This window comes from Corvus hawaiiensis, chromosome 30 (genome assembly GCF_020740725.1).
Source record: "Corvus hawaiiensis isolate bCorHaw1 chromosome 30, bCorHaw1.pri.cur, whole genome shotgun sequence".
Taxonomy (NCBI): domain Eukaryota; kingdom Metazoa; phylum Chordata; class Aves; order Passeriformes; family Corvidae; genus Corvus; species Corvus hawaiiensis.
In genome coordinates this window covers 15,022,518-15,044,249 of record NC_063242.1, presented here as the reverse complement: position 1 = coordinate 15,044,249, position 21,732 = coordinate 15,022,518, and the positions used below count along the sequence as shown (strand labels likewise).

Below are 21,732 nucleotides of genomic sequence, written 5' to 3'. Positions count from 1 at the left end.
AGTGGTTTTTGTCTGTCCCATTACCGTACGTATGGGGTGATGTAAGTTTTAATTAGCAAAACTCCATGAAATATTTAAAACTCTTCAGGTGAAAGGAGTGATATTACTAAAGTGGAAAAATAGCATGAGAGTCTTACATTGTGTAGGAACACGAACTTCTTAGATCCTAGTGGAAAAAAATAAGTTAAAGAATTGGCAGTGACAATCTCAGGCTGGGACTGAAGAGGGGCAATAAGTTGTCCTTGTCAGATTCAAGCCACAATATTAATACGTTCCTATCTGTAGGCTTTTTGACATGTAAAATACAATGTTCCAAGTTATGCAAACATTTCTGTCTGCTTCTGACAGAGTAAGCCTTTTTTTTTTTTTTCAGTTTTAGCTGCACAGGGCAATAATTCCTACACTTCACCTAATTTCTGAAATCAGCTGTTGTGGTAGAGGAAATACTGTTTCACTGCCATTTAAAGTTCTACTCAAACTTATGTCCAAGTGTCTGATCCAGGTGTTCATGTATCTCCTTCAGCCTGCATTTCTAAGTCTGTGGGAAAACTCTTGTTAATCTAGCTTCTTGTTACCATAACTTCTCATCTAAATTCAGCTAGAGTCTCCTCACCTGTAATTCACCTATGCCAAAATACTACTGCAGTGCCACTGCCCACTCTTACTTAGTTACTGTTATTTATAATGTTGCAGTGTTTTAAAGGAAGGCACTGTTTAAATAGTGAACATGTGTCCCTAATGAATCGCACAGATGTCCACTCATCTGTTTTCAAGTTACTTACTTCCTTGCTGTTGAAGAAACTGTCACAGTACTATTTTTTATCCAGTATTTGTAAGCTTAAAGATTACTAATGACTGTTAAAAATTACCCCCTAATGGAGAGTAATGTCATTCCATGCAGTGACTTGCATGAAACCACATTACCCTCAGTCAGGGGGTTATTTTTAATTACTATAATGCTCTCACAAGTACCCATGGTGCAGCACTGAGGTCATCTTTTTTCCATTACTTAGTTTACTAAGTGACTGAATTTAATGGATGTACAAGAGATCCTACTTTTGCATTTGGTCTCACACAAGTAAAAGTTAGCAAGTGGAAGCCTGTTAACCTCTTGGAAGAGCACTCATTTCTCCAAGGACAGGTGTGGAATGCGCTGTTCTGAGTTCCTTCTCCACTTAACTGTCCACTGAAGTCAGCTTTAAGGAGTCTTGTAATTTCCTTTGAAAGACACTCCTTTTTAACAAGTTGTCTAGATAGACTATGAAATGTCAATCTAGTCAAAACGTTTGTTTGACATCTGATCCTAAGGTACTTTTAATTTGAATCACACAGTATATTAAAGAGAAATTGCTGTGATCTAGTCTATGAATATGGTATACTTGCCATTGTGCATTCATATTTCTTTAGGTTTGGAAAACAGTCATAACACTACAGATATTTTCAGGTACTTTTGTAATGTTGCATAGCCATATATTCTATTATGGCTTACTTATACCATTTTATTACAAAATATACCAACATTTGTGCCAAAACATGAAAAGAACCTGTTCCACAGTAAATGCTATACTATTTTAGAAGCATTCCTGTTCACTGCTTTTTTTTTTCTTTAATGCAAAAAAAGATTTGGCAGATTCTCTAGGAGGGTAAAATTTCCACATATTCCCAAACGTTACTGACTGGTAGTATTGCCTTGCAATTTAATCTCCTGCTAACTTCTCTCTCTCTCTTTCCTCTCCCTTTCTCTCTCTCTCTCTCTCTCTCTCTCTCTCTCTCTCTAATTTCTGCTAATGGGGCTCCTACCCAGACCTGTCTTTTCACCTAACCTACAGTTTATTACAGGCCCTAAATTACTCCCTTTCAAGTACCCTCTCCCAAACCATGAAGAGCTTTAACAGAGAATTCTGTGCTATATTATTCAATAAAATCACAGAAAGGATATTATTAACCATTACATTCTTCAGGGGTGCAGAATCATTTTGATGGAACTCTTCTAAGTTTTGTTAAGGAGGTATGCTTTCTTAACAAATTATGGTGTGGTTTTTTTGTTGGGGTTTTTAATAAAGAGCAAGCAGTTTGCTTTGCAGCTGTCACAGTCTGCATCCTTTCTCTGTAGATGATGAGTTGGAGAGTTAGTTTTAGCACTAACACAGCTTAGAAACTTCACCACTGCTATGCAAAGGAATAGTTTGTTATTTTCAACACAAAGGCCTGTTAGTTCTGGTTTTGGCCTCATGGCCACTTCCCTTCAGACAGGTCTGTGTATCTGTAAATCTCAGTGTACTTACTGTATTACATCACTACTATAAACGGTAATACTTCAATACATTTGAAGTACTGGACTGTGTGTTGTAAAAGCAGCAGCTATCATTAGTCTTAAAATTGCAAATTCTAACTGACTGATGTTTTTAATGATACAGTAGTATTTTAGTTGTTTGAGGTTGTTGCCTTTCAAAGAACAGCACAGTGCCTAGCAGCTCGTATTTTTACATATTGTATTTTTGTGATGGATGGGGATCAGGGGAAGGGCTATGACTATTTATTGCTTTGACTCTGTTTGCTCAAAGGAACTTTACCATGCAAGCTCTATTTAGAAGTTACAGATTTTTCCAAGGATAAAAGATGTTGTTCTGTCTTTAAAAGTGTATGTTCACAGAATTTAGAATTAGATTTGAGTACAAGTACAAGGCATTCATTTTTTCTTTGTGTTTCTGTGACAGAGGTATAAAGGTAGTACGGTTCCATGCAAAATTTGATTCCTCAGTCTTTGGATTATCATTCTGCTTGTGGGTGGCAAAGCTCTGAGTGAAAATCCTATATTATAGGCAATCATTAATTAAAATTCTTTTCAGATGTTAAAGTTATTGTGGCTGTAAAACTGATTGTATTTTCCAGATGAAATTGTATTAGAAAGATTTAGAGAAGCTTTCCTTGACACCTTTCTTACATCTTTTAATTAAGAAAGCCTTTGGTGTTAATAGGTTCAAGTTTGCCAGAATTAGAAATGAAGGTATCTAAATATTTGAAATGGTCTTACGTAAAGCCACCGTGGTATGCAGCTGTATCAGCTGCCCTTTCCACCATGCTATAAAGAGCCCGTAAAGTGGATTAATCAGCCTTCCTTGCCATACAGGCCTCACATTAAAATCTTCCTTATGAGCCATTGAAAGCACAAAGGGCCCAACAGACATACCTGCTAAAAGAGAAGTAGGGGTTGGACAGCTTCATTAGCTTTTTATACAGGGGACAGATGACAGCTTCTCCCAGAAGTCGCATTCTGCTGTGTGGGATAAAATTGGATTGAGCGTGCAGCTGCATCTCAGGCTGACCAAACAGTATCAGCCACACAAGGGCTCAGCTGGAGCGCTTCCTCCTCTGGTCATGTCGTTGGATTAGCAGCAGTCCATCTGCCACCACGCTTCCACTGCCAATTAAATGATATACCCATGGCTTGGGAGAGCACTTGAATGGTTTACAAGCTACTTGCTGCTAAAGATCCACTGCTCAGTGCGTTTGCCTGCAGTGAGCACAGAGCAGTGGTGCATTAGTGCACTTCCAAAAATGCTCCAGGTGTATCCTCATGCATCCCACTAATTATTCTACCTGCCTTAAGAGCATGGCCCAATTTCAGCAGCTCCTTAGGAAAAATTATTTTCTTTCTTACATGAATTAGAGTGACTTTTTTTGAGACAGATTACTTCTTGTGGAAGCAAAGGAAGATAGACTCCTAAAAGACTGATGAAAACTCTATGCAGTTGGATATTTTGAACTGCTGAGGTATACTGAATATTACAGAAGTCTTGAAGGAGGGAATTGTTTGAAAAAGTGAAAGGCACATGATAGAGTGTAGGTGGTGCAGAAAAAATTACGTGCCAGTTTGTGAATGCTCAGTACCAGCACCAGCAAATACGTTTTACAGGCTGCTGCCTGTATTAGGATACAAAGAGGCAAAAATTATCTATTCAAGTTAGGACTGTGGATCAAAAGCCAGAGTAAACAAGGAACTCTGTCTTTCACAGAGGGCAATATATTCAGGAACTGAAGAAGTACCTCCCACTGCAGCAGGAGTTATACAGGAGCTAGGTCAGGATGCTTATCTGTTTACCAGAACATCTGTACTAACACAATAGAATTTTTCATCAGCAAAAAGCCTTTTGCTCTTTTGTATTCCACTTCTGGGGATCAGCAAGGCAGTGAATGAGTCATACTAGGTAATGCCTGTCAAAACCTCTCCTTTTGGTTCTGCACTACACCACTACATATCTTTAATTATATGTTTATATATCGATGTGCATGTATATAATAGATACAATATATACAATGCATTTACATATACTTAAATAGAAAATATGCTAAAGATAAGGGGTATTTCAGAGAACTTTAAATGATTTATTTTGACTGCATTTTATGTCCTTATGCTGTTAAAGCCAAATCATAGAATGGTTTGAGTTGGAAGGGACCTTAAAGATCTCTAGTTCAAAACCCCCTGCCATGGGCAGGGACACCTTGCACTAGATCAGGTTGCTCAAAGCCCCATCCAGCCTGGCCTCACAGGACCATGCCTGTCACAACCTTGCTTCTTTTGATATACCTAGCAGGCAATCCATTTGCCCTCAAATGCCTTAGTTTCTGTCCAGGGAGAGAGGGGTCTCTGTAGAGACCTAAATACCTTAAGGGAAAAATATCTCCTGTATTTAAAACTGTCACAGTTTCTATTTCTTTCTATTAACTTGAGCCTATGCAAACATAGAGCTAGCTTGTTAGATGCCGTAGAGATCCAGGGATCTGCTTCCTTCACTGGGACTTGCAAGACAGATTTTCTAACCCCATAGTGCAAGTAACAAGGTATTTCACATAGAAGGTACCTGTTCCATACCCAGATCAGCCTCAGGTAGTGATGCACTGTGAGGCTAGGGATTTTCTCTTTGTGGAAGGAAATGCTTATGTGGCAGATTGACTTATAAGGAAAGGTGTTTTCCTGGCCATGCTTACAGACTTTGAGAATATCATAGCAAACCTCAAAGACAGAGGCTAATGTATCATAACAGACGCATCTGCCATACATCTCTGTAATTCCTCATGCCTAGAACACCTCAGAAAATATGGTGAAAATTTGATGTGGGCAAAACCATCCCAAAACAAATTTGCATTAGTTTAACACTGCCTCTTGTTTTGGTTTGTGAAAGCATAGGGTTTCTGGATACCTACAGTGCACACTATGCCTGGGAGTTTGAGGCTCTATTTAAACCTGACAGCTATGGGATAAGAAGGTGTTTTCTTTCATCATTAGCCAGCCTTTTCTAAAATGGTAATTAGTTTCAGGAAAAGAATTTCAAAATCTGTTGTGGATGTGTTCCTGTGAAAAGCTTTCATGTTCACGTTGTCTGGCACTACACATCACACAACTACCTCATCCCGAGTAGGTCCCGCTGTTGTCTGTTTAGTTTTTTATTCAGATCACAGGATAGTATGATGGGGGCAAAGAGGAATAAGAAAAGCTGTTGAGACAAAGGGGAGGGATTGCAATGTCAAATTCAAAATACATATTTTAAAATATGTTATAAATAGGGACTTCTTCTACCTTGTGCAGGATCTTTAATCCCAGTCTACACACTACAATGGAGAAAATATCTCTCTCTGAGATTAATATGATACATACATCCTTCATTCATCTAAATAGTTCCCTTTAAAATTTTAGCTTTAAAACAAGATCAGGTATGTATATTAATTTGCATACAGAAGAACCTAAGTAGCATTGGGATGGGCTGCCCAGGGAAGGGGTGGAGTCACTGCCCCTGGAAGTGTTCAAAAAACAACTGGATGTGGCTGTGTTTTAACTGACAGGGTGGTGGTCAGTCAAAGCATGGTCTTGATGGTTTTGGAGGTCTTTTCCAACCTTAATGATTCTGTGATTCTAAGTAAAATGGCATGTATGCTAACAAAAGAGAAAGTGCAGGTTCTGTATAAATTTTCATTTACTGTTCTTCAAACAGAGTTAGCTAAGAGAATGAAATTTCTTTTTGTGGGGGAAAAAGTATTCTCAGGCAAAAGGAAAGGTCAGGTGTGTAATTTTCCTGTGACCATACATTTCAGAAAAGGATTTCTTCAAAGACTTCAAATACGTCATTTCACTAAACTTGAAATAATGTCATAAAAGCATGTAAAGTAGTATAATGTCATTTTACATTTATGTGCAATTAATGTAGCAGAAATAAATACAAATAAAACAGAATGGAAAATGGAAAGTTTTGTTTTCATTAAAATAAGAAGACATTATTAATAGTATTTTAAAAAAATTAAAACATAATTTGTCTTTTTTCATGGAAAATTCTTACATTCTCATTATGCAGTTCACTGTGAATATAACTAGCTCTCTAATGGAAAAGCTTTATTGATAAAAATATTTACACAAGCTTCAGTCCTTAAGTTAGAAAGGTGGTTTAGTACAAGTGGCAGAAAATAATTAATAAAAAATGAAATTATTAACTGAAAAGAATCTATATCTATCATCATATTTAATTATTTGAGCATTTGTAATTTTGCTAGTATTATTCTATATTATTTCTGACTGCATCTTACATGTAGGACTATTCAAAGAAAAGGTACAGTTGAGGATTGTGTTCAAATCTGTAATGCTTTAAATCACCATGGCTTCCTTTTTATGAAAAAAGCCCTAATACCAGAACACTTAATGGGAATTCTAGAATAATTTGGATCAGAAGGGAAATTCAGAGATCATCTTCTCTAACCTCCTGCTCAAAGCAGACTTTGACTAAATCGAGTTGCTCAGGACGTTGTCCAGCAGGGTTTTGAGTCTTTCCAAAGACTGAAATCCCAGGTCTCTGAGCACCTGCTCCACTGTTGGACTACCCCAATAGTGACAAAAACTTTACTGATTCTAGTAAATAGGAATTTCCTGAATTGCAACTTGTGTCTAGTGTGTCTTGTCCTTTCATCTTGTTCCTAGAGTCTAGTTCTGTCTCCTCTCTATGCTCCCATTAGGTTAAAACAACACTAAAATCCCCTGTGAGCTTTCTCTTTTCCAGGCTGAACAAGCACAGCTCTCTCAGTCCCTCCTTGTCCAGGATTTGTCTATTGAGAGAAATCCAGGCTGAATTCCCTGCTCAGTCACATAATGTTTGAAAGTCCATTTCCTTTTCTGTCAGAAAGGCTTCTAAGTGTTGCAGCTGGGCTACTGGGTTCTTCCCTCTGCTCATAAAGGATTTGGCATACTCTGGTTTCCTTCATATTCTAAGTGGCACCCTGATCCTCATCCTGCAAATAGTTCTACATGGCTGCTCTAATCATTTAAGTAAAGAAGTCTTTAGTGAAATGAACAGATTCATAAGCATTTGCTTTGTAATTAATTTGTGGGGAAAAAATGAGTTCTAATATTCTGTGTGTTTTTCATAAACACCCCTATAATTCAGGATGACCTAGTCAATTAAACATTGTATTCTCTATTTTCTTTGTTAATTTGAGGATCATAAGCAAAACATAAACTAAAATCCATACTGTGAAATTGTTAAATCTTGAAACAAATTGAGAGGATTTGTGGCTTTTCATTTTTCCTTCCTTAGTTCAGCTGAGTAGAATGGGACATTTTATTGCCCAATTCGTTACTTCTAGTATTCAAGATCATGGTAAAGATTAGATAACAGTAAATTATGGAAAATACTGCTGCTCACATCTCATTACTGTTCTATTCTATTGGGGAGGCAGAAGGTTGTTGGAGTTTTTTTTAAAGTGTGCAGGTGCATTTTTTCTGAAGACCAAGACCAGTGTCTAACTTGAGCCAAAAATAGTGCAGCCAGCAGCTTTGCAGACACAGAGTTCTGCCAAAGCTTCTCAAATTCCTTTTTTCTGCCATAGCCTAGAGCCTTCCCTGAAGAACCTGTCAATCACACTAAAATACACCGAGGTCCTCTTGGGTGGACGTGGAAGAACTAAACCGTAACCACAAAATTAACTTTCTCTGAGAGCTAAGTAAAGAGTCAGCCCATTTCAAATAAATGTTACATTAATCTGATGGACCACATAGCTTCATTTTTTGCAGCTGGTCAGTCACCAGTGATGCCTCTGCATCAGCCATTGCATCAGCAAATTCTGTTAGTGCAATGCCTCCTTTGACCTGAGGTGTTCTTGGGTTTGATGCTATAAGCCTCACTTGCAGAAACTCAGATAACCTGGTGTTCATACAAATCAGAAACTGAGAAAGAAGTAAGCAGAGTGTTTAATGATGTCGCTGTAAGCAAATCTCAAAGCATGTGCTGTACACTTGAATTCAAGAAGGAACACTTAGCAGCAAAAGTAGATGAGCTGTGTATCTCTGACTGCAGCTGTACCTTACTTTTCCATCATCTTTTCCCTCTTATTTCTCATTCACCTCCATATTTTCTTTCCCTTTCCTCAGCCACTCAGGTCATGCCATACTTTCCCTGTAAGCTAACAGTGATACGGGGATCTTTCCAAATACCTTTCCTTTTTTTGCTTTGATCTCTTGTGATGCTAATGAACCAATCTACCAATAACAAAAAAGTGCAGAAAGACCACTAAAGTTCTTACATGCAGTGAGTAAAAAACCAAGTTAAGAACAACAGAAATCAAAACTGGGTTTGTTTGTGCTAATAAAAATCAAAACCATTTTCATTAACCTCCACCTTCATGTAAAAAATTTGCACTCTTTTCACTCAGTTCTTGTAACTCTGTAAGTTAAAGGAATCCTTCCCCTACCCCTTTACTTGTATTCTTTTCTGCTTCTCTCTTTACAGCCAGTCCTGCTGTTATTGGAATGTCTTCTTGGTCTGAAAGTGCATCCAGAGTCTCTGGCAAAAAAATGAAAGTCACAGTGAATGAAGGGGGGGAGGGAAACTAAATCCTGTGGTGTCAAAAACACTGTTTCCAAAATTTGAGCATCATCACAGCATTTTTAAAAATTTCATTCTTTTTTCTTTATCAGCAAATGCAAGCGCATGATAAAAATGAAATGAATAATGTTAGCATTTGCTTTGAAGCAGGAAGCTGATAATTAGAACAAAAAGAAGGTGCCTAAAAGAAATTATAATAAACCACCCCTTTGTACATCAGGTGAAAAGGCTTATGTACCCTTGGCTGTATTAAAATATTTGTAATCTCCAAATCAGTAGTACAACATACTGTTGTACCTTTAATTCGTTCTGATGTCAGTGCAAAATATATGTTGAACTTCTTAGGACAAAGAATAATTTTATAATCTAATACAGGTTTGCATACTAAGAGATGATAAGCAAGGAACAGCACAATTCAGTGTTATCCTGCCACCGCTTGCTTTTTTGTAATTCTCCTGACAATTACTTTCCCTGTGATTGTTCTCTAGAAATGCTGGTACTTGAATTGGGGGCAGCTTGTAAAGTATTTTATTAAGTGTTCACTAGTTCTTGCTGCAAAATGGAGCGCCTTTAAAAATATTTCTCCTAACCTCATTTCCTGTCTGATAGAATATTGACAGAGCACAGTTTAATGTCACTGTGAAATTGCAGTCTTGAGCATATTGCATTTCAAGATAAGACATATAAATGTTAAATTGAATGACAGAAGTTCAGGTGAGCAGAACTTTACTATCACTAATGCCATACTGTTTATATTTCATTTCCTTATTTGATTTCAATTGCTTCATATTTGTGGCTCAGTCCATGTAGGGGAAATAGAAAGGGGTTCAGGGTAAAGTGTTGCTGTTTGGTAAGAAATGTAAAGTAGACTAAAATATTAATTACTTGTAGTTATAGTTATTTAATAACACCTAAAGAAATTTACCATTTTGATTGGATTAGATACTCAAGTTCTGAAAACTTGTTACTTTCTACTTTTAGAATTTATTTTTTCTTTATTTGGGAATACCTTGAATCTCCCAACGCCTCATTTGTACTCTTTATGTTGCTTTTTATTTTTAAAAAGTCCTTATAGAAAACATTTTGAATTTTCTAATGCAGATTAGAATACCCGATGTTACCAAATGTGTACTAGCTCACACACATGTAATTCTCACAATGATATGTGATGTGTGGGTTTGTCTCTGCTTTAGAGGACCCATTGTTGAAGACAGGAAAGCAATCACAGTTATTGAGAAGGACTGTTTTGTTGTTCAGGAGAAAGTAATTGCAACCTAAGCTGGAAGAATGTATAAAAACTCAACAAACAAAGAACAAGTCTGTTACCTTTGCAGGCTTTTTTACCCTCTTCCTGTGGAGAGCTTTTATCACATTATGTCTTCATACTGAATGTTGCTGAATCAGTTATGTGTATTAAATTATTTCAGGTTGAAGCATATTCCCCAAAATTAGCTGTGCGTTTTCTTTTAACATATCCTAGGCAGCCAAAATAGATGGGCAAAGTAATAATAATAATAATAATAATAATAATAATAATAATAATAATAATGTCGATTAATACTGCTGGAATTGCAAGTAGCCTAAAAATCAAACAAAGTGAGTCATTCTGAGTGTTAGAAAGGCAAATAATGTATTCGAATCCTGTTTCCTGCATTATCTGTTGAAGGGATTGTTAATACAATAAAAAATGCATCCAATTTTGGAATAAAAGTCCACATCATGTCTGTCATAGTGGCCAGTAACAGACCTTTAGATGAATACAGGAATGGAGTGAAGGGAAGGTAATGCATTCACGGTCCTCTGCTCAGCCTTAATCAGTTTTTCTTTTACCAGTACTAACTTTTGGTATCTCTAGAGTCCTAGTGGTGATGTGTTGCAAAATTTTCATAGAATCATAGAATGTCCTGAATTGGAAGGGACCCACAAGGATCACTGAGTCCAGCTCCTGGCCCTGCACAGGGCACCCCAAGAGTCACATCATGTGCCTGAGAATGTTGTCCAAATGCTTCTTGAACTCTGTCAGGCTGGTGCTGTGACCACTTCCGTGGGGAGCCTGTTCCAGTGCCCAACCACCCTGTGGGTGAAGAATCTTTTCCTAATATCCAACCTAAACCTCCCCTGACACAACTTCAGGCCATTCCCTCAGGTCCTGTCACTGGTCACCACAGAGCAGAGATCAGTGCCCACCCCTCCTCTTCCCCTCATGAGGAAGCTGTAACTGCAGTGAGGTCTCCCCTCAGTCACCTCCAGGCTGAACAGACCAAGTGACCTCAGACACTCCTCATACAGCTTCACCTGAAGGCCCTTCACCATCTTTTTTGTCCTCCTTTGGACACTCTCTAATTGCTTAATGTCTTTTTGATACGGTGGTGCCCAAAAATGCACAGAGGACTCAAGGCAAGGCAGAGCAGAGCATTTTCTGTGTTTTGTGAAAATATTTATTTTATATTAAAAAAAAAATCTATATACTCCCTGCTTCTGGTTCTTTCATTGTTGAGAAATAATAATTCTTTATTAATTTCTTAGTTTTCTCCATGTTTTTGGATATACTTTTATCATATTCTCAGTTCAACTGCCTCCTTTTTAAACTAGGGACTCCTTATCTATGTAAGGATTACTGCTTTTCTGGTAGGATCTGCTCCTTTGATCTTCCTATCACCTCTCTGTATATGTTCTCTACTTTGTGAAAATCTTTTTTGGATAGGCATGTGTCAGAACTGCATGCAGTGTTCAAAATGTGGAAGCTCCATAAATCTATAAAATTGCTTAATCACATTTTCCATTTTGTTCTCTATCCCTAACACAGTCACTTCTGACTTCTTTTTGCCTAGTGCTGAACTTTTTGTCTTCAGAGAACCAGTGACTATCAGATTTCTTTCTTCAGTAGTTTATGAAGTCATTTAGATGCAATACGGTGTGTGCATAATTAGGATTATTTTTCCCATATGCATGACTCTGTATCGTTCAACACTGAGTTTTGTCTTAAGTGAATATCCAGTCACTCTACCTCATGAGATAAAAGAAATAACTTTTTAACTCTATTTCTAATTTTTACGACAATTTAAAAATTGTGTTTTGTGCAAAAAGATAATGGATATTTTCTAGATCAGTCTGTATATGGGAAATAGTGCAAATCCCAACATGCAATTATGTAGGATAGACACTAGTAATGTATCTCTGTTGTGAAAAAATGACCATTTAACCCTACCCTTGGTATCACATCTTTCCAACCAGCTGCTAAAGGATTTTACTAAAAGATCATTCTTATTGTAGTTTAGATTCTTTTAGAGGTTTGGTGAGCAAACTGTTAAAAGCTTTTGCAACTACAAATGCACTGCGCCACTGGGTTGTATGAAAGCCCCCAATCCTTTCTTCATCTGAACCATTTCTGTGATTTGTCCACAAGCAGAGAAGTAAAATTTGAAACAGTAACTATGTGAGAAGCAGCTATTTTATCTTGAGTTTCAGTAAGTGCAATAGATCACTGCATTAATGGAAAGAAAAATTCAGCCCAATTCCCTTAGCAGGACAATTACAAATTTCATCTCACTTTGTTTATTAAGATCTTGGTGACGGTAGTGTGTTGCTAGACCTGTGGGAAGTAGCAGCATCTTGTTTCTCCTTTCTTTTCTTGGCAAGAAAGGAGGGATACTGATACAAAAAGGAGAGTACCACTCTGCTTGGAATGGGGAAGCAGGAAGTGAGCGGTTTTGTTAGATTCAAATTAATCTGCGTTTCTCACTGTTCCTAAATTAAAATGGAAGGCACATTTTTGGCAGGGCCTGAGTTCATTCCAACCCCAGTCACCATTATCTTAAAAATTTTTATTTTTACTGTTGTTACATTCCTCTAATTAGTGTCCCATTGTGCCTCATTCTTTGTGCCCAGAGCTTTTTAAACACAAAAAGGCAAGCTAGGTCCAAAAGAGTTTTGTTATTTAAGTCAAGACAGGACAGAGAAAATGGCTACAGGAAAATACATGGAAAATAAACCAGACAGTGGCTAACAATGTAGTAGCAACTTAGCAGTTATTGCAGTTGGTTTCTTGAAGGGTTTGAGGGAGAAGTCACAGAGAAGGAGGGTTTTTGAGAAAGGTATTGAGTTAGGCTTGCACAAGTTTTACAGAGTGAGCCTTTCAACAAGAAGGGACTGTACAGGAGAAGATGCATCATTGGAGAGTTTCATCATGGTAGATAAAACGGGGACAGATTGTGATGAACTGTTCAGCTTATTACTTTCCTGGACTGTTTTTATTAATATTTGTAACAGAACAGAGTAAACGATACACAAAATCCCACACAGTTTTGCAGGGGAAGTCTGTATGATTGTCTGCTCTGCATTTTACTATATTTTAACTATTATACCAGTTCACTTCATGCTATTTCTTGTGCCTTAAAATTCCAACAGTTCCTAGTTAGTCTTGAGATTTTTCTGAATATCAGGCTCCTCTTTCCTGAGACTGATACAGTACATTCTCTTTCCTCATATAGTCATGGTAACACTATTTCTGTGATAAGCTGATCTTTTTGCTTTCCCTACAAAAATAATTTTGTCCTAGGTAATGATCATGGGAGCTTCCATCTGTTTTATGTTTTTCCTTTGGTTGTAGATCTCTTTTCCTTTAAGAAGGATGAAACATCAGACAGTAGCTATGAAGTGTCTTTTCCGTGAGTGAAGATGATCAAATATTTAAACCTTTTTTTTCCCCCCAAAATTTACTTTAAACCTAAGAGTATGAGTGGTGGTGGTGATGTGAGGTACCATGGTTTTACAAGTTTCTTAAATCTTGGTTAGAGCCTCTTGGGGATTGTGAGACCCAAGGAATGGATGAGAAGCAGAGACTGCAGCACTGCAACACTTTCGGCAGTAGCTGAATAAACTGCAAATGCTAAAAATGTTTTATTCAGCTAAAGTTTACTTGACTGAGTCCAGTGGGTGTTTTTGTTCACAGTACAGAAGTCTGGCTGGTATCACTCTCTTCCTGTAACAGTTGTTTCAGATTTGAACTTTTCCCACAAGACCTATTTCCAGTATTAGACTCAGATTGAGAAGTACTGTACAGTTGTTACTGTCTTAAAAAATAAATCTGCTGTAGCTTAATTATGTGACCAAAAGATTGGAAGGGGAGCCATGCATGGCTGCCATCTAAATGTGCTGCCATCTAAGGGTGAAAGAGGAAAAAAGATACCCATTTCATGTTAATACTTTGATAAGCCTGTCCTTACAAAGGACTTCCATGAAGTTATTCATGTATTGGGTGATAGGTCTCAGATTCAACTTTGAATAATATATTACTTATTCATTACAATTAGGTATGGAGGAGGGGGAAGATGGAAGGATGCAAAGATCTAAGAGTTTTGTTTTACTTATGGTACTTGAATGAAATTTAACTGTCTCTGATATGAAAGAGTTCAGACCATTATCTAATGCTACTTCTGCATTTATGCACCGTGGAGTAATAAAGAACCAGTTTTATTATCAAGTCTACAGAGTAAGCAAAGGCTCAAGCAAACACAGGTGACTCCTGCACTGGGATGGGCAAAGGCATAACTGCTCATGCTGCAAGTGCTGCAGCAGGTGTTTAAGGCAGTATACTTCATTCACTGTCAGTCATGAGGAATGGGGTGGCAATCTATCAGCTTATTGAGGGCCAGACATGACCCTTAATACTCTTCTGTTGCAGTGGGGATCCTGCAACACGCATATATCAAACCAGGAGTCCCGTGGAAAGGAAATATATATGGACAGACAGATTCTTGATAGCTGTTTCAGAGATGTTTATTTCTCCAGCCGCATGGCCGGAGCTCTGCCCAGGAACTGTTCCAGTCACGGGACCAAGGGTCCTTCTGCCCGCGCAGGGAACACAAACCAACCAATGGGAACGAGGCTGAGCAGGGGCAGGAAACCCCGTGTCTGTGCCCTCAGGGCCCCTCTCCCAGGACTACACGGCAGGGGAGGGACCCCAACACCTCACCCGTTTTATTTTAATAAAAGGAGAATGAAAACAACTGGATAAACATAACAAGAACAGTTTCAAAACAAAACAAGCCACCCTCCTGAGTCTTTAAATGTCCAAACAGATTCTCTGGAACATCTTAGGGCTGACAGAAGGGAGACAGAATTCTCTGAGCATGCTTTGTGGGGAAACTGAGGCAGGAGAGGGTTTAACTTCTTCCCTCCCCCTTTTCATCCCCCACTCGGCATTGGAAAGGGATTTTTGGGGAAACAATTGGCAAAAGCATGGTTTTGTGAGGGAAACCATGGATGAAAAAACGGATTGGGAATACACTGGGGGTAATAGGACATAGGGTAAAAGGGAAAGGTGGGATTAGGAAAGGGAGACTGTAGGGGGGGCTTACAATGGAGATATTGTCTAACATGACTACGATTTTTTGCATATATACTGCCTTTTACAGGAACACCATCAGGCCCAGTGACCTGCGATGCTTGTAACCCTTTTCTCCCTAGTACAATATTAAATTCCACCACCTCTCCATCTCCCAAGCTTGCGATGCATTTTTCAGGGTTATTCTTTTTAATAGCAGTTCTATGCACGAATATGTCTTGCTGGTTGTCACACCTTGTTATAAAACCATAATTTTGCTTAACATTATACCATTTTACTATCCCTAAGGTCTTAGTTGCTATGATCTTTTCCTTTTTCCGAGTGGCTGCTGTTTTCTGTCTCGCTGCGTCTTTGCTGTCTCTTTCGGTCGCTCCCGTGTTGGAATTGTCGGGGCTGCTCGTGCCTGCGCGCTCTTCCCGGGGTCGCGTTCGGGGCCGTGCGGGCCGGGCCGGGCCACGCCGCTCAGTTCTCCGTGCGTCGCCTCCTCTGGTCGCAGCTTCGCTGCCGCTGCCGGGCGCTGCACCCACGTCTCGGCCGGGCCCCCGAGCGACGACTCCCCCGCGCCCCGCTCCAGCGCGCGTCTCGGCTGGGCGCGGCTCTGTTCCACCGCCACCGCCGCCAGCCGCCGCCCGCGTGCCGCCCCTCTCGGTCAGGCGTTCACGGGGCTCGCTCCACCACGCACTGCACAGGACCGGGCGGGCACCGCCGGGTCCCGCCGCGCCTCGCTCCGCCACCGACACTGCGGCTCGCGTGGCTCCGCCCGCACGCGGGAACTGCCTCGCTGCTGCTCTCAGAGCGCTCAGTGCACGTGGCCTGGGCCGCACGGTCCCTGTGCCACGCTTCCCTTCACCAGGACACAGCTGACATTGCTCAACAGTCTCAGTAACTAAATAATATTCACGAAAATATTCTTCCATCGGCATATATTTTGACTCCAATATTAACTGTGTCCAAACGGTTTTCCAAAAGCCCTTGGTAAGAATTAAATCCCAAGAAACATAGAAAAAGTTCTTAAACAACCATGCCAGGAAGTGTTTCAGTTCTTTTTGAGCTTGAATCAAGCTAAAATTTACAAATCGTTGTTCAAGAATCATTTTAAGTTTAAGATAAATGTCCATATGCGGCTCTGAGAGCCAAGAGTCTTCCCACGGTTCCTCCATAGTTTAGATATGGAATAGCAAAGCAAAACCAAGAAGAGGAATCCAAAGTTTCCAGGGTTTACTCACACAAATCAGTCGCTTAGGGATCGGGGATCGTTCTGCCCGCATTCTCCACCATTTGTTGCAGTGGGGATCCTGCAACACGCATATATCAAACCAGGAGTCCCGTGGAAAGGAAATATATATGGACAGACAGATTCTTGATAGCTGTTTCAGAGATGTTTATTTCTCCAGCCGCATGGCCGGAGCTCTGCCCAGGAACTGTTCCAGTCACGGGACCAAGGGTCCTTCTGCCCGCGCAGGGAACACAAACCAACCAATGGGAACGAGGCTGAGCAGGGACAGGGAAGCCCCGTGTCTGTGCCCTCAGGGCCCCTCTCCCAGGGCTACACGGCAGGGGAGGGACCCCAACACTCTTCTGTGCAGCGACCCAATACCATGCCTGCACTTACTGTTCCTACTTCTATTATCAGCAAGACTTTAACTTCAAAGGCATTTTGAGCTTTAGTCATGGATTAAGATACGGCTGAGCTTGGTACTACATTGGTACAGAACACAACAACAGCTCCTGCCCAAATGGCTTCTTATCTAGGTGGAAGATAAGGGATAACAGGTGGATAGATGGGGAACATGAGGAGACTGAGGCAGTACTGATCAGCACAGAGAGCAGTAATATTAGTACTTTGTAAAGTTTTTGTCTGCTGGCAGTGATTTGAAGCAGAAGAGCGAGATATCAGTCAGGAGGGCTAGAGAAAGCCCCTCCTGTGCAGCATGAGAGGAGACAGATGTTTGAATATCTAGGGGAGGCTGGTGTGAAATTTCTGTCTGTGGTGGGAACCATCTTTTCATACTGAGTAAGAGTTAACAAAGAGAAAGGCTTTGAAAGTTAGCACAAGTTGGTTATGCTTGGTACAGTTGGCCTCCAGAAGTGGAAGGAACCTAGATGAGATAATAAGCTCCGGTAACTTCTAGTGTAAGATATGTAAAAGATGCTTCTGGCAGACGAATATGACCTGGCTTATTACGTTTTCCACAGAGCAAAAGTCACTGAATTAACAGACAGGACAAGTAAAGTCTGTGGAGCAGTTATTTTTTTTAAACCCATACCTTGACGATATTCTACAGAAGGAATCTGGAAAATTTAAATTAAGACTGTAGGCAAGAACTTGAAGAAAGGCTTGGTCTAAGATGGAGTCACAGGCCAGGGAAACAAGCCAAATAGTTATGGGATCCACTATCATCAGGATCACAGATGCCTCACAGAGGTTGAAGGAAAAATCAAGAGTTTTGGACATGCTGTTTTGGGATGTAACTAAGCATAACTCAGGAGGAGACAGTGAGACTTTAGACTGAAACAGACAGATCTGGAAAAAAACCAAAGAGGTGTACGCATCCAAAGCAATTCAATAGTTTAATGAACCACTATTGTAGTATCGGGTTTAAGATCTTGTCTCTGACAGACCACTCCTGCTGAGAAGCAACTAACTCATGTGACTAATTCTCATGAAATCAAGAGTGATAGAAAATAGTCTTTAGGAATGCAAGTCAATTTAAAATGTCTCTTGAGTGTGCAGTGTGTATTCAGAGCTCCAACATACACTATACAGTATTATATAAACCAGATTGCTGGGTTACACAGGGTCTCAGTGAAACCTCTCCAGACTGTTCTATGTATGTGAAGCGAACATTGGTATTGATTTGTCAGTTCCAGTGGAATCTCTCATATCATTTTTATTTATATGTTTAATCAGATGTAGCCTCTGATACTGTAGCTCACATCACTTTCATATCTAAGTAGTCCCCTTTAATTCAGTGGTGGTTCCCAAAGATTAAGGTGCTGTTGACCACATGTCAGTGCATTGGCAACTATTCTTTGATTATCAGACTGAAAGAGATGAGAGTAAAATAAAGTTCCAGAAATGCTGAAACAAATGTAAATGTTACTTCATAATACGGTTACAAACTACAACACACTGATGTAAATAACATGAAGACTATGTCTGCTTACTGAGAGTTGTTTTTCTCCTTTTTTTTCCTCATCATTCATTTCTTAAGAAAATTGGCTAAAAAGCGGAAAGAGACACTGAGTAGTACTCGGCAGGAAATGACAGTGATGGTGAATTCAATGGATAAAAGCTACACTGAGCAAGGCACCAACTGTGATGAAGCTTTCTCTTTCATGGACACGCACAATCTAAATGGGAGATGTAAGTTTTTTCTTTTCTTTTCTTTTTTTTTTTTTTTGAAGGTGAAAGAAAGGTGCAAATGGTTTTAAAAATATTCCTCATTACTCAGTCATGGAAAATCCATGGGACCGAGAGTTTCCCACTGTGCAGCACATTACAGTGTCTATTCAAATGAGCAAGACAGTCAGACATCAAGAATAGACTTCTTTAAAAATAATACGGATAATTGAGCTTTTTTCTGTCCATCCTTTTCTTCTGCAGAAGAGCAGTGACATTACTGAAACAGTAGTTTTACCTTTTTCCAATCTCCATTATGTTGAAAATTTGATATCCCTCATGCTGTCCCAAGTCCTTCAAATGCTTCCCCTGCTCACTTCTTTTTTGGTAGTATAAATTTTTTTTTGAATGTAATAACTTAATAATGATAATTTGATTGTCTTACTATTTCCAATTCTAGATGATGCTCTTTCTGTTGCTTGTGCAGAGGAAGAACTCAGTGGACTTATCTGTTCTGTAATTTCATAAGAGATTCTCTTATATCCTGGGTCTTCTTGCATCTACCCTGAAAATAAATAAGATTTGGGATATAAAATTTCCTGTATTAGAATTTTAGTCAAGGTCTCACTTCTGTCAGAGGGTTAGCCCTAAGCAAAGACCATGAAAAAACAGTATTTTTTTTAATTGTTTAAAAGAATGACTAGGTTCAAAAAGTTTTTTTGATTTTGTGGTTCTTAAGGAACCTCAGGGTTTTTTGCATGCCAGTGGCTTTTTAACATCTTCAGAATTTGTCAAAGATTAAATTCTGTTTCAAGTACTAACGGTATGCAAGGCCCAACTCCCACTCTTTAATAATATGCTTAAGAATTTACCTTTGATGAGCTCAATTGTACAAACACTCTGTGAGGTTTAAACAGTGAGACTTTTCTCAGCAGCATTAGGCTCAGAATTTGCAATGTTAATTTGAATTTGAGTTAGTTTTGAAATTGATTTGAAATAAATCTTTCAAATCAGACTTGCTTTTCTGGTGAGAACATACCCTTGCAGTTAATGAGATTGCTTATTTCTGTGAAGAGATCAAGAGGTTTTACTTCATCTTGCATCATCATGAGACAGTTTTCCAGTGGTGCTACTGAATGGTCATAACTACAAATGAAGCTGTAATGAGTTCCTGGGACTAAATCCTCTTTACGTAAACCACCTCAAATCTATTTGAAATTATTGCCGTAACAAGTTTTTTATGCCACTCCAGGGCTAGAACCTCTAATTAGACTTGCCATAAGAACCATGGTCACCAGAAGGTGCACACTGACAGTCTTCAGGAATAATCTTTGTGTAAAGCCTAGTAGTCAAGAGATGTAAAACATTCCTACTCCCTATGAAAGTTCATTATCCTGTCTTCATTCTCTACCTACCAAGTTTTATTACCTGCAGCAGCCGTGACCTCAACTAATCTCTGCATCCATAGCCAAAACAAGTATCACTCTGTTCTGGCCATCAAGGAAATGTAATCTCCTCATTCCAGAGACATAATCAAAGGACCATGGTCTCAGATGTATTAATTTCTATGGTAAATGATAACTGTCAGCATTATTTAAGCCAGTTTTGAGATATCCAGATCTTAACAAGGGCTAGCAAATGTTTGCGCTAGAAGATCAACTGAAAAAAAGATGGCTGAAAGCCAGCAGGAGTAATCTCACTCCTCATCCAGCAGATCCTGTCTTCCTCAACTCTTTTGCTTCAGACATTCTTGTTAGTCCGTTTACAGGTATCCAGAATGTGCTTGCATTCCCTGATCAGACTGAGTTTGAGCTGTGTAGACAAGCAACTGAGGCTGAATTTGCAAGGAGCTTTGCTTAAAAGCCTCTAATGACTTTTTGGCTGAACATCCTGTAAAATGCTGTGATTAACTCTCACCTGTTAGATGTATCTGTGTTTACAATGGTAATTTGAATGATATTTGTATACCGGGGGCAAACTGAACTTAATTTGTTTCATTGGGCTTTCCCATTGGTTTTACAAATGGTTCAATGATTAAATACCAATGTGAGTATTGGTCTCCCTGAAAACCACTGTTAAACAAAGAGTAATATTCAGGGTCTGTTGGTATCTCCGTGCACATTATCCACCTGTCTAAACAAATCACATAAAAAAAGGAGAGGAAAAAATACACTACAGTAGAATATTTGCATACAGTATTTATAGTATTATAAGGAAAACTTATTAATGATCAAAGCTTCTGTCAAAAACACCTCTTGTCGTTGTGATGTCTTGTTACAAGCATCAGTATTCAGTCTAATCTTGTGAACTAAGAAGTACATTTCCCATCAGTGATCAAAATGCTTTCTCCAATGACACTTCTTTTTAGAGAATTTATCAAATTCAATGAGCTATTTCATTCACTAGACTTGCCTGGTTCTCCCTAGGTCCTGATTCCAGTGCAAGAAACACAACAGGATGAACTCTAAGCCAAATCAATCCTATATGCTGTTTCACTCAGCTTAAGTAGCTGTGTATCATTTCTCTGTCTCTAACCAGCTTTGTTTCTCTTTGCAGCTGTATCTTCACCATCTTCATTTACAATGAAAACTAACACACTGAGCACAACAGTGCCTAATTCTTATTATCCAGGTAACCAGTTTTTTTCTTGGTTTCCACCTTCTATAGACCTTTCCATAATGAAAGCATACATATTTATGTTATTATACTTCTTGCCATCAACACTTAATGCATATATAAGAAACATACCTGCTGCTAACAGTAGCTTTCTGAAAGAAAACTCGGGAACATGTATCAATCATTTACTGTTCTCTCTCTTTTTACCTTTTCTGCATTGACCTGCTTATGATGTATGACAGATCCATTTGTGCCAACTGCAATTTTAGGTGAGAACATTTCCCTTTATCAAAGTTTATTGCTGAAGTAATTTCAGAAGTTGCAGTTCTTGGGGAGCAGATAATAGTATGCAAAATGCTGGAGCTTTATGCTAAAGGGAGGGGTGGTAGACTTGGCTACACTGAGGTGCTAAGGACAGTTATCAGGCTTGATTACTACTGTCATAGTGCAAGTCATGGGAGAAAAGAAATAATTTTAACAAGTGGATTTGGAAGGAAATGTTTATGCATGTATTTGGAGTGACACAAAAGAATTTGATTATCATAGCAATTGAAATAGTTTCC

The 21,732-nt window shown here is 39.0% G+C and overlaps 1 protein-coding gene across 11 annotated transcripts in view; it reads left to right on the top strand.

Annotated features, from left to right (window-relative positions):
* Positions 1–21,732, top strand: part of PTPRM (protein tyrosine phosphatase receptor type M) — a 460,837-nt gene that overhangs the window by 348,374 nt on the left and 90,731 nt on the right. For 6 of the 11 annotated variants that reach the window (XM_048289392.1, XM_048289398.1, XM_048289397.1 and 3 more), the window contains 3 exons: positions 18,426–18,577; positions 21,110–21,184; positions 21,412–21,438. In XM_048289392.1, the coding sequence (XP_048145349.1) occupies positions 18,426–18,577; positions 21,110–21,184; positions 21,412–21,438 (254 nt within the window). The remainder of the gene's footprint in view (positions 1–18,425; positions 18,578–21,109; positions 21,185–21,411; positions 21,439–21,732) is intronic. The other 5 variants (XM_048289394.1, XM_048289400.1, XM_048289396.1 and 2 more) reach the window with 2 other exon arrangements.